Source organism: Vombatus ursinus, unplaced genomic scaffold, assembly GCF_900497805.2.
Source record: "Vombatus ursinus unplaced genomic scaffold, bare-nosed wombat genome assembly UNPS02014786.1, whole genome shotgun sequence".
NCBI lineage: Eukaryota > Metazoa > Chordata > Mammalia > Diprotodontia > Vombatidae > Vombatus > Vombatus ursinus.
The window spans coordinates 49,368,589-49,381,051 of NW_020954564.1; the positions used below are offsets into that span (position 1 = coordinate 49,368,589).

At 39.7% G+C, this 12,463-nt stretch overlaps 1 protein-coding gene across 4 annotated transcripts in view; it reads left to right on the forward strand.

Annotated features, from left to right (window-relative positions):
* The window catches only part of LOC114046893 (multivesicular body subunit 12B), a 327,435-nt gene that overhangs the window by 264,424 nt on the left and 50,548 nt on the right, over positions 1–12,463 (forward strand). The window contains exon 10 of one of the 4 annotated variants that reach the window (XM_027867497.1): positions 883–1,288. The exons of the other annotated variants lie outside the window; for them this stretch is intronic. Within the exon in view, the coding sequence (XP_027723298.1) occupies positions 883–1,029 (147 nt within the window). The 3' untranslated portion in view covers positions 1,030–1,288. Of the gene's footprint in view, positions 1–882; positions 1,289–12,463 lie in introns of those variants that run through there. 4 annotated transcript variants of the gene reach the window in all.

A 12,463-nucleotide genomic window follows, 5' to 3' on the forward strand; every position in this document is an offset into this window, starting at 1 on the left:
ACTTAATGTTCTCTAAACCCAGGTTTACTGTACACCTACCACTATACCTTTACCCAGACCGTTCCCCTCCCTAGCATGCCCTCTTTCCTCACCTCTGCCTTTTACAGTCGTGAACTTCTTTCAAGGATGAGTGCAAGGACTACCTCCTATAGAAAAATTGATCCCTCTTGATCCCTCCTTACTCAAGTTGTCTTTTTAAAAAAAAATCTGTTTACATGCTATATGCCGCAGTAGAATATAAGCTCCTTGAGGGGAGGGACTATTTTTAATTTTTGTCTTTGTATTCCTAGCTCAGTGCCTTATCTGTAATAAATGCTTAATAATGCTTATTAAATTGAATTAAATAACTATGATACTTTACTGGATCTGTCATCTAATGGATTTGAGCACTTCTTCCATTGGTGTGGACCACAATTCCATTTATGCCTTCATTGTGTTCAGTTCTTTTCTATATCCAATATCTGTGTGAGGAGCCTTCCTTATGGGCCTCTTAACTTTACATGGTTACTGCAGAACATAAATTATCCATATGTTAGTCGGATAGCATTTTGGGCATAGAATCAGGAAAACCTGAGCTTGAATCTTGCCTCAAACACTTACCAGTTGTTTGACTGGGCAAGTCACTTAACCTTTATCAGCCTCAATTTTCTTATCTATAAAATAGTAATTTTATTGGCAACTACATCAGAGTTGTCACAAGGATTAAATGAGATGATAGATAACAAAATAAACAGAGATAGAGAGACAGACATATATGTGGCTTTTCAAACTTTAAAATGCTATTAAAAATGTTAGCACTTGTTATTATGATCCTTTGTTATTGCTATTTGACCAGCCTACCTCCTTTTTTGTTCATTTTTTTTAATTTGGTGTCTTTTATAGCACTTAATGTATTTTATCAAGAGGATCAGGGAAATCTTCAAGGAGGAGATGAGATCTGAGTTGGACTTTGCACAGATGGAGCTTGTTCAAGGATTGCCTCCAAAAGGGAGTCTAGGGTCTCCCCTCTGTCATTCTTCCTTTAGATGACTTATCCTTGTAGGAGCCAGCATGGTATAGCAGAAAAAATTCTGGGCATAGGGTCAGAAGACCCACATACCAATTCTGGCTCCAGTTCATAACCATGGACAGCTCATTTAAACCTTTTGGAGCATCTCTTTCCTCCTCTGTGAAATGGACATGATAATCCTTACCCTGCTTACTTTCTAAGGTTGTTGCAGAGTAAGAGGTTTATAAACCTTAAAGTACTACAAAAGTGTCATTTTTATTTACCTCACTGTAAATATCCTATTTCTTAATAAAAGAATAAAGCCTCATGAATATTTTGGTGTCCACTGGAATTTCGTTTTCTGAATGTTTAGTGTGCCAAGTATAATGACTGGTTAGGAGACTTGATTAGAGCACAGTGCAAACTAAGGTCGTGGGTTTGGCTCCCATCTTGGCAAGTTAATGGCGCCCTGTTCCATGCCCTCGAAAATTTAATACCCTTGGCTAGATATTGCTGAGGTGGGGGTGGGATGGAGAACAAGATAGTGGAACAGATCAGTGCAAACACGTCACTATTACTGAAAAAAAAATCTACGAAAGTATGCCCTGGTGATGATGGGTCAGCAACATCATCTTTGTATGCAGAAGACAGCATTATTATTATATGTTATGAGTGATGAAATGGAGCAGATCCAAATTCTGTGCTTAAGGAAATTAACAAGATGACCAAGTAATAAATAGAGCTTATAACTACTGGCTTGGTGAAAATTAGCAGGGGGTAGGGGGAGGAACAGGTTATTAAAATCAAATAGGGTATGAAACCATGACAGATGTCTTCTTGCCTTCCGTAATATCCATTTCTGGACTTTTAAATTCTACTTCTATAGGTAGTATTATGTCAGTTAAGTCAGAATGAATGAGCAAGTTGGACTGAAAGTGCAGAAGAAGAAGCACAGGATTTGAGGTCCAGAGACCTGGGTTCAAGCCCTAGTTCTGCCACTTTTACTTACTATGTCACTTGGGCAAGTCACTGCCACCTATAAAATGAGGGGGTTCAATGAGATTATCTCTTATCTCCTTTCTAGTTCTGTTATTCTGTGTTCTGAGGTCCCCTCTAGCTCTAACATTTTTGTGTTAGGAGGTTCCCTCCAGCTCTAAATCTCACGACCCATGACATCTGGATGGGCTTTGTTTACACAGTGCTTCTCTGCAGTACTGTCTCCTTGAATTCCTTGATAAAGGAACCAGGAGTTTATTCCTATGATCACTTAAGTCCAAAATGCAAACTTACTAAAAAAATCTGAAAAGCTCTATTACAGTTTTGTAATGGGGTTATCTGTTTGCTAATCATCCCCTCGCTGAACTTAAATTGAATGTCAGGATGTGACTAAATGACCCCTTCTTAAGATGTTTGCCTTTTACTTCATTCTTTTTTTCCCATTCCAATGAAAGTTTTTGGAGGACAAGCTCCTTTTTACAAATGTCGATACACATTTGGGAAAATACGCTAAGAGCAGGATAGGTAGTTTCTCTACCATGGCTTTTCCTCTGCTTACTGCAAATCTTTTGTTTTGGATCCTGGAAACCTGAAATTAAACTAGAAGTCAGAGATCATCAAGCCCAATCCCCACCAAACAGAAATTCCCTGGACGATGATTCTGGCAGCCACTGCTTGAAGATGTCAGGTGATAGGAAATTCACTATCTTCTCAAACTGATCATTCCATTGCTGTAGCCAAAACTTTCCTACGTTGTACTGAAACCTACCTTCCTGTGACTTCCCTGCACTGCTTCAGGTCCTGCCATCTCCGACCAAGCACAACAGGCAGCCCTTCACATACTTGAAAGCATCTCTCATATCCCTGCTAAGTCTTTTCTTCTGCATGTTCTTCGATCTTCACATGACCTGGTTTTGAATCTTTTCACCTTTTTTTTTGCCTTTCTCTGTACAAGTTGAATTTTAGATGCTCTACTCTAAGGAACTTTTGGAATCTAGAACATTTGATTAGAAGAGCCCTAGACTTAGAATCAGGAGTATCTGAGTTTAGCTCTTGTCTCAGATACTTACTAGCTGTGTGACCCTGAACACGTCTTTTAACTCCTCTCAGCCTCTTTTTCCTCCTCTGTAAAATAGGGATAACAATAGCACCTACCCAGTTCACCCAAGTTAGTGGCCGAGCTAAGACTCATATCCATTCCTCCTTGACTCAGTCCAGTGAAGTTTCCACCACACCTCAGGCTTCTCTGGTAGCAAACAGCAAGGTATTGGGGTCTGCTGCTCCCTGGAACAGGTGAAGAAGAGATAAAAGGCATTTACATTTACATTCAGTGCACAAAGAGTACCTGGAGCAGGTGTAGAAGAGACAAAAAATATTTTCACACATTCGGTGCACATGAAATACCCAGAGAAAATGGAGATCGTGCATTAGACGTTGTGAGAGAAGGCACTTAGCATTATGGTAGTTATTCCTTATTGCTGCTGTTCAAACAGAGGCCAAATTCACTCATTTATTCATTTAACAAGCATTTATTAATCCCTTTGTGAAGTGCACCATGATGACCATATGTCAGGAGTGCTGTAAAAGTAAGTGGGATATCAGATGACTTCTAAGGTCCTTCTAGCTGTTAGGATTCCATAATTCAGTGATGAGCTGGAGACCACAGTGTCAGATCATAGCAATAGAATCCACTCTTACTAACACTTGATTAGTAACTTTATAAAGGACACATCTAAGAACAAGAGAAAACTGGCTTATTCATTCAGCATGTTGCAAAGTGTAGAAGGAAGGAAGGAAAGAAGGAAAGAGAAGAGGAAAGGAAAAGGAAAAAAAAAGAGAGAGGGAAGGAAGGAAGGAAGGAGGAAGGAGGGAGCTAAGGAAGGAAGTAAGGAGGGAGAAAAGGAAGGAAAGACACATTTATTAAGCACCTACTATGTGCTGGGCACAGTGCTAAGCACTTTACAAATATTATCTCATTTAATTCTCTCCTTGTACTGTCCCACCCTAGCTGCCTTAATAGTTTAGTGTGGTGCGTAGTCTGTTGAAGGGATCTCCAGCCTGTTGGTAACTGAGGTGCCAGTCCTTATTACCTAGGTCTTGAAGTAGCATGATTTAGGGGGAAGAGCACTGGGAAGAACACTCAGTCTGTAGACCTAGGTTTAAGCCCCAACTCCACTACTTGATCATTCTGTTACCTTGGGCAAGTTGTTGTCCTTCTTGGGCCTCAGTTTCCTTGTCTTTAAAATAAAGAAGTCAGAACACTTGATCTCTAATATCCCTTCCAACTTTGACATTTTGCATTCTAAGGACCTTCCCAACTTTGAAATGCTGTGTTCTTAAGGTTCCCAGGGACTTGTAGGGTACTGATGATGAAGTCCATGACCACTAGAAGGTAGGATGGAAATAAAGGCAGACCACAAGTCAGAACAGGATACTCAACAGTCTCAAGTCATATACTCCCTTCCATACTTTAAATGCTGGCAAATCGGAAGCAAGGAATGTCGGTGGTTACTGTCTCGTGAGTGACTAGGTGGGCTTTCCTGATCCACTAGGGATCTCTGGTTCCTATAAGAATAGTTCAACAGAGCAGAATTTGCAGGTGAATCCTAACTTGGCCAACTCTAAAATGATGAGATAAGATAAGGAATGAGAGACAATGGGAAACACTGGACTTGGAGAAGAGATGTAGGTTCAAATCCCAGCTCTGACACTTCCTGGCTGTGTGACTTTGGATAAGCCACTTTCCCCTTGATTTTGGATTGATTTGTTTCAGCTTAAGAGCATATGGCAAAGAACAGCTTTGAAAAATGATTTGTCAGTGGCATCTGACACATTTCAGAAACATCCATTGGTATCACTGGTTTGTATGAAATGACTGAAGACATGATAAAAAAAAAGAGATTTTAAAAGCTATCACTCTGTTGTCTCCCAACCCTGCTGCCCTGCCTCCACAAACATACTCTTTCCTATGCTTGATCCTAATTATAACCGTCTGCTGACATCTCCATGCAGTGCCCTACCACAAAGTGGGCAGTGACCAGGGGTCCTTAAAGGTTAAGCCAGTAAAGGACAAGGTCTGGCAGGTCCTACAAAGCTGGGAAGGCTTTCAGAGTGTGTGTGTGTGTGTGTGTGTGTGTGTGTGTGTGTGTGTGTATGTGAGTGACAGAGAGACAGAGAGAGCAAGAGCACAGAGGCCCAATTTAGTTAAGCGTAGAGAGTCTTATCATAGGATTTAGAGGTAGACAGGACAGTGAAGCCTAGTCCAGCCCTCCCTCCCTTTTCAGTTTTACAGAGGAAGAAGCAAGGCCAGAGGACGTGAGTGAATTGCCCCAAATTACTCAGGCAGTAAGTATCAGAGCCCATCATTTACTCTTAGGTCCTCCATATTCTGCTCTTTGCACTAACAAAAGGTTGGAGATAATTTTTTTGGCCATGGCCACACCTGAAGACTGCTCATGCATGGAGTGGTTGCTATTTGTCAACAACTAGGATGGCCATGCTGACAAAAATGAGGATCTTTTGAAGGATGGGTAGAGGGTACATGATAAGTGTTATCATCCCATTGTACAGATAGGGATGTTGAAACTCAGAGAAATGAAGTGACTTGCTCAAAATCATGTCAATAAATGCAAAACCTGGGATTTAAACCCAAGTTTCTTTGGCTACAAGTCCAGGTTCACTATACCTTGACTACCTAAATAAACATTCCCCTGTACTCTACTTGGTTCAGACTTAACTGGCCTCAGTCCTCCCAGAGTGCAGGTAAATTAATCTGAGGTAGAATAGTCCTACTCATGGGAGAGTGAATGTATGATCACCTTCCACTTAGGCCTTTGATGGTTCAGTCATGGGTGGACAGCTGAATGGGTGGGGTTAGGGGGGGAACGCCTTCCTGAAGAAATGGAAATTCTTTGGGGCAGTGTATCACAAAACCCTAAATATCTGTGGTGTAGAAGTAGGATTTTTCTCAGAACTGGGTCGGAAAGGGTAGCAGGTTGGAAGTAATCTAAGGTTGATTTTTTCACCAAGAAAAACACTCATCCTAATACATAGCTCCACAAAAATTTTCTGTCTTCTGGAGTCATGAAAAAATTAAATTATGCAACCTAAGTTCTTTTTTTAAACTAATAAACAACATCACTCTGAACAAATACAAACTACAAAATATGGAATAAATATCCAAACAAACCTTAAAATTAAAATTGTTTAGATTTTGCTTAGAAAAATAAAAACAACACAAATACCAAGTTTAGCGAAATCAGAACAATGACCATCTATTTGTTCCCTTTCTTGTCTTGAATCCTGCTCTCTGTGTGCCTAGAAAGTTTCATTGCTTTCATTTTAAAAATGTGGTTATCGCCTGTGCTTGTTTTTATTTTGCTGACCTCGCTTTGGATCACTTCATATAAGTCTTTCCATCTCTCTTTATATTTTTCATAGTCTTCATTTTTATAGCCTTCCATAGTGTTCCATTACATTAATATGCCATAATTTATTCTTTTGATGAAGCATCTTCTCTGAAGATGGATAGATGTGCATATAAATATTCTGAATTTCTGTGTCTCTTTATTTCCCTTGCAAGCAATAGTTCCATTACCCTGGATCTGATGGCTTCCATATCACAGGCAGCATGGGATTTTCCCTGGCACTGCATTCCAGAGAGAAACGTTCTTAGATAATCCAGTGCTTTTTTCCTACCTTTGTTCACTGCCTGCTTTTCATTCCTCCTTTAACAGCACACAAGCAGTCGCTGCCACTGCCTCGGCTGAAAGTCATTGTCCCATTTAGTTCATTAACAACTTGCTCCATTCCATAAAGGAGGGTAATCCTGACCATGTATAGTCGCCGGCATTAAGCTTCCACAGTGGCTGGTCCGTCTTTCTCCCTTCATTTCCATTCCATGCTGTCAGATTGTTTCCAGGAAAGTGCATTCAACAGACAGAATAAATTACTGCTTTCACACTGTAAACAAATGGCCCAAATCCATTTTTAAGCACGATTTTATTTATGGATCTAATGAAAGGGCTGTATTGTAATAGCAGCTCTCATTTCTAGAGTATTTAAGGTTTAAAAAGTTCCTTACCACACCTCTATAATGGAAGTAATATAGAAATTATTAAACCTCATTTTACAGATGAGGTAACTGAGGCACAGAGAAATGAAGTGAATTGGTCGCACAGCTAGTAAGTGTTAGAAATAGGACTGAACCCATGCCTCCCATTCAACTGTACCAACTCCTTTCATAATTTTATCTCGCTACAAAGAATTCACCAAACATACTGTGGCACTTTGCATAGAAAATTATTGTTCTCAAACTTCCCCCTAGTACATAAAATGCAGTTAGGAGACCAGAGAAGGGTGAGACATCAACAGAAGACACACAGAAGGACCAATTGGAGAGAAGGAAGAAGGACCAAGATAATATCCTGTCAAGAAAATACAAAGAGGAGAGAGTTTCCACGAAGAGAGAGGTGTTCAGTAGCATCGTGTGACGTAACAGATGTGCTGAAGCTGGCCAAGAGGCCGTTGTTAAATTTTCAGTGTGAGCATTTACATCTTAGAAATCGTCTTGACTTATTGTTTTGTTGATTTCTAGACTTCAGAAAGCAAATGGAGAAAATGTTAATGATACAGATCAAACTTAAAAATATGTCATGTGTACATTTTTTTTTTTTTGGTGAGCCAGTTGTTACGGATTTACTAGCACACCCCTGCATAGAAGTCATCCTAAACATGTATAAAGGTAGCATTAGATTCATAGATTCAGAGCTAGAAGAGACTTTGTCCATCATCTAGTTCACCGGTGAGGAAACTGAGGTTCACAGAAGTCAGAATATTTTATGCAGGGCCAAACAGTAAATAGAGACAAGATTCAAATCCAAGTCCTCAGACTACTGATCTAGTGCTCTTCCAAGTGCATCATGGCTGCCTATTAACCATGGGTCATTTGCCAACCACTTACCAACTACCTCCTATTAAATTGAAAATTACATTATGGAGCAGGGACTGTTTGACCTAATCTTTGTATCTTCTCCAACACTTAGCGCGTAGTAGGAGCTTCATAAATATTTGTCGAATGAATGAACATCATTAAATCTTCATTAGCCTACTACCCTTCCCAAGGAGAACCTTCTATGGAACAAGCCAACTTCCATTTTAACTTGACTTTAAACTGAAAGACTAGGGAGAATCTAATTAGTAAAGTGAACATCTAATATTAATCACTCCCTTAAAATTGACAAGGGAGGCAGTTCATTTAACCACTTAATTGCTACAGGTTTTTATGAGCTGCTGTTTGCCGACATCTTTAATGAAGAAGTTGTAAATCTAAGGGAGCTTAAAATTTTAATTTTATACCGAAATATTTTTCCTTGTTCTCATGTTTGTAGTCAATTCTCAAGGGTGTAGTCACATGAAATGTTCTTTAAATGAACATATTTGCTAACTGGCATGATTTCAGTTTTTAAAACATTGGTTCCAGCAATTAGGCATTTTTTTCAGTTCCCAGATGACTAGAGAAATTCGTCTTGATTATAATTGCTCTTAGCCACGCATATCTAATTTGTGTCTTTTTAAGTGTTAATTAGTAAACAGTTTGAGCTGACATCTTTATGTGTTTGTGTGTTGAAAAATGGGGCTTACTGTTTATTTAGCCTGGGGCTGCTCCTGCTGGCTGTGACATCAGGACATGGAGGTGAAGTGCACAAAAGCCCTGTTTGGCAGACAAAGATTCCGAGAAGCAACTTTGGAAGTTCTTTGGCTTGGGTTGCTGTTGGAGCTTTCTAGTGGGGACTTTTTGGAGACTTTTATGGGATGTGAAGGCATACTTTTTATGGTCCCATTGAAAGGACAGATTCCCCATTATATAAAAAGTACATTTTCATATCCCCAGCATAATTGTTTCTTCTTTCAGAAAGGTTCTGTGCTTAGGAATTTAGAATTTTGTAAAGCAAAATTTGTGGTTACACAGCACCATCTAATGCCCTCTTTCTGAATTGCACTTAAAAAATCCTTGGATGCTAGTCTTAAAGTGTGTTTATGTTGTATATGTGCATGTATTTCTATAAGAAACCCATAACAGTGGGTTTAATATATCTGTAGGTATATTTATATCAAATATATGTGTGTAAATATGTCTCATATAGATATAGTTAAGAACTGGATCTGTGATTTCACTGGATTTCATCTGGATTCCCAGATGAAGAAACTGTTACCAATATAATTTATCATCTTCGAGAGTCTAGAACACCTGAGAGGTTAAATGACTTTTATAGAATCACACATGAATACATGCATGTATGTACATATGTATGTATAATGTATATATCTATATATAGAAACATTCATATATCTGTATGTATATATATATATGTGTGTGTGTATATGTATATTATATACACACACAGATCTATGTGTACAGGTAGAAGGGGGAGCGGTGTGTGTATGTATCAGTTTGTGTGGAAAAAGGATTAGACTTGTCTACTCGGCCCCAGAGAGTAGAACTAGGAGCAGTAGGTAAAAGTCCTAGTGAAACAGGCTCACGGGATGGAGAGGTGAAAGGACCTTATGTAAAGTCTCATCCCTTCACTTTACAGGAAACTGAGACCCAGAGAGCTCTGGGTCATGTGTATAACAAGCAAAAGAATTTGAATCCAAATCAGGGTCCTCTAGACCCCCAAGTCCAGTTCCCCTTCCATTACGCCGCATTGTGTGACCTCTTAGGTACAGTTCTGAGATTCTCTGATTTTACTAGTTGAGACTTACCTAATTATAAACCACATTGGATCTTTTCTTTAGAAGCATGAACTGGTGGTAGCTCGGTGGCATAATGGATAGAGCACTGGCGCTGTAATCAGGAGGACTTGAGTTCAAATCCGGCCTCAGACATTTGACACTTACTCGCAGTGTGACCCTGGGCAAGTCACTTAACCCTGATTGCCTCACCAAAAAAAAAAAAAAAACAAGGATGAACTGCTTTCGCTACTTATGACATAATTTCAGACTTTCTGGTCTGGCTTGGATTTTTTTTTAAATTGGAACAGTATAGTTAATCTCACATACGGAAGATCACCACAAAGATATCCTAGGTCAATATATTAGATAAATGAAAGGACTAGAACAACCCAGTTGAATAAAAGGTGATGGCCCTGGTGGCTTGGCAGATATAATCCAAGATGACATTTTGGATTTGTCTACTCTGGTCATAGTTGTGAATTTTTCACTGTCATGAATTTAGCCTGTTCATGAAAAATTAAACTCCTGATGGATATTTGTTCTTATTGTTTTTGTAAGTTACTCTTAAACATGATTTTTTTTTCTCTCATCTTTCTATTGGCATTGAGAACTTTTCTCCCTCATGATTTAAATATAATAATTTTTAAAATGACATATTAGATGATGACTAAAGATTCCTTTCAAAACAACAACAACAGCAAAACAAGTTAGCCTGAGATTTGGGGAAGGACTGTTTCACCTTGAAAGAACGAACTTGTAAAAATCAGGAAACAAAGAGTAGAGATAAATGGCCACTTACCTAGGGGAGTTATGTACTAGAAGTTGCTAATAAGACTGTAGGCTCCTTTTGAGAAGGAAAGTGGTTTTGTTGTGTTTGTTTGTTTGCCCTTGAGTCTCTTAGCAGAGTAGTTACTTAATAAGTGCTGCGAATAGAGTGCCAGGCCTGGAGTCAGGAAGACTCATCTTCCTGAGTTCAATTCCAGCCTCAGACACTTACTAGCTGTGTGACCCTGGGCAAGTCACTTAACCTTTTTGCCTCAGTCTCCTCATCTGTAAAATGAGCTGGAGAAGGAAATGACAAACCACTCTAGTATCTTTGCCAAGAAAACCCAAATTGGTTCACAAACAACTGGACATGACTGAAACCATTGAACAACAAGTTCATGTCACATGTTTCTAGCTCCCCAACATCTTTAACACAATGCATTGTGCATAATCTGTACAGTTATTCAAAAGATTTTGTTTACATTTCTGTGTACTCCCTCCATGAAGCAATTCTTAACTCACTCCCTCTTTAGTAGATGGTTTCATTAGTCATTGCCTCCTTCCCCCAAAACAGGTCCTAGGATTATAGATTCAGAGCTGGAATCCCTTAATAAAAGAATTTGTTCTGTAAAACTTGGATTCAGTCAAAAGGTTGCACTTGAGGACCTAGAGGGCTGTATGTAGCCTCGAGGCCACAGGTTCCTCACCCCTGGCCTAGAGAGTAGTTTACCCAAGGCCATGTAGAGGGCAGGTGTCACAGTAGGATCTGAGCTCAGGGCTGCTGGCTCCAAATCCATTTCACCAAGGATTAGGTGACCAACTTTCTGATAATGAGCCTGACCATATTTAGCTAGGCTGCTCCTTGGATGATAGACACACGCTGAGTGAGTTTCCAAGCCAGAACTCAAAAGGTCTCCAGCTTGAAGGGTCTACTAGACATTGCACAGCCCTGTCACAACCTTTAAAACCTGGGGTCATTTCCGTGCCACAGTGAGACATCACAGAAGGATGGTCATGGTGGGCCTTATAAATGAGAAATGCTTAATAAGTGTTTCTTGAATGAATAGATGGATGGGAGGTGCACCTCATTCTTTACTCACCATCAGTAAACTACGATGGCTCCCTGTTACCTCTGGAATAAAATACAGATTCCCTTGTTTGGCATTTAAATCCCCTCAAACCTGGCTACCTTCCTCGCCTCACTATGTATTATGCTCCTTCACACTGTCTGTGGTCCAGACAAACCGGCATGCAGATGTTCCCTAAACTTGGCCTTCCATTTCCTCTCCCTGTGTGTGAGCACAGACTGCCGGCCATCCTTTGAATGTACTTACTCGCTCCTCACCTCCATCTTTTACAATCCTCTCAAAGCCGGGCTCAAACACCACCTCCTACATGATGCCATTCCTGAACCCTCAGCTGTTAGAGCTTCCGTCCAAAAAGCCATCATGAGCGTATACATACCTGTACGTCATACACTTACACATGCAAATGTTGTCTCCTCCATTAGAATGTACAATCCTTAAGAGGAGGGACTGTTTCATGTTTATCGTTTTGACTCTAGTACCTAGCATAGCATCTGGCCCATGGTAAGCACTTAATAAATATTCGATTTTCTTGATTGATCAATCCATTGATCTTTCCAGAATCCAGCATCCATCTTGTTGAATGTTTCTGTAAATGTCCAGAAAGAAAAAGACTGCACCTTTAAGTTTGCAGATGAAACAGTTCATGCATACCTAAGAGTATGAGGGAGAGAGATGGTTAAAAAAAAAGGTCTAAAGGCCTTCACTTTTGAGAAAAGTGACAGCAAATGTAGGCAAGTGACAAGGGGTACATTTAGGGGAAAACACTCCCAAAGTACTTATAGGATGATATACTCTGAGTTAGGTGCTGTGTATGATGCAGAAGGGGAATCTGGAAATCATTGAATACTGTTCTCTAAAGAGATTAGTCCAAAAGGCATCATCAGGAATAGCA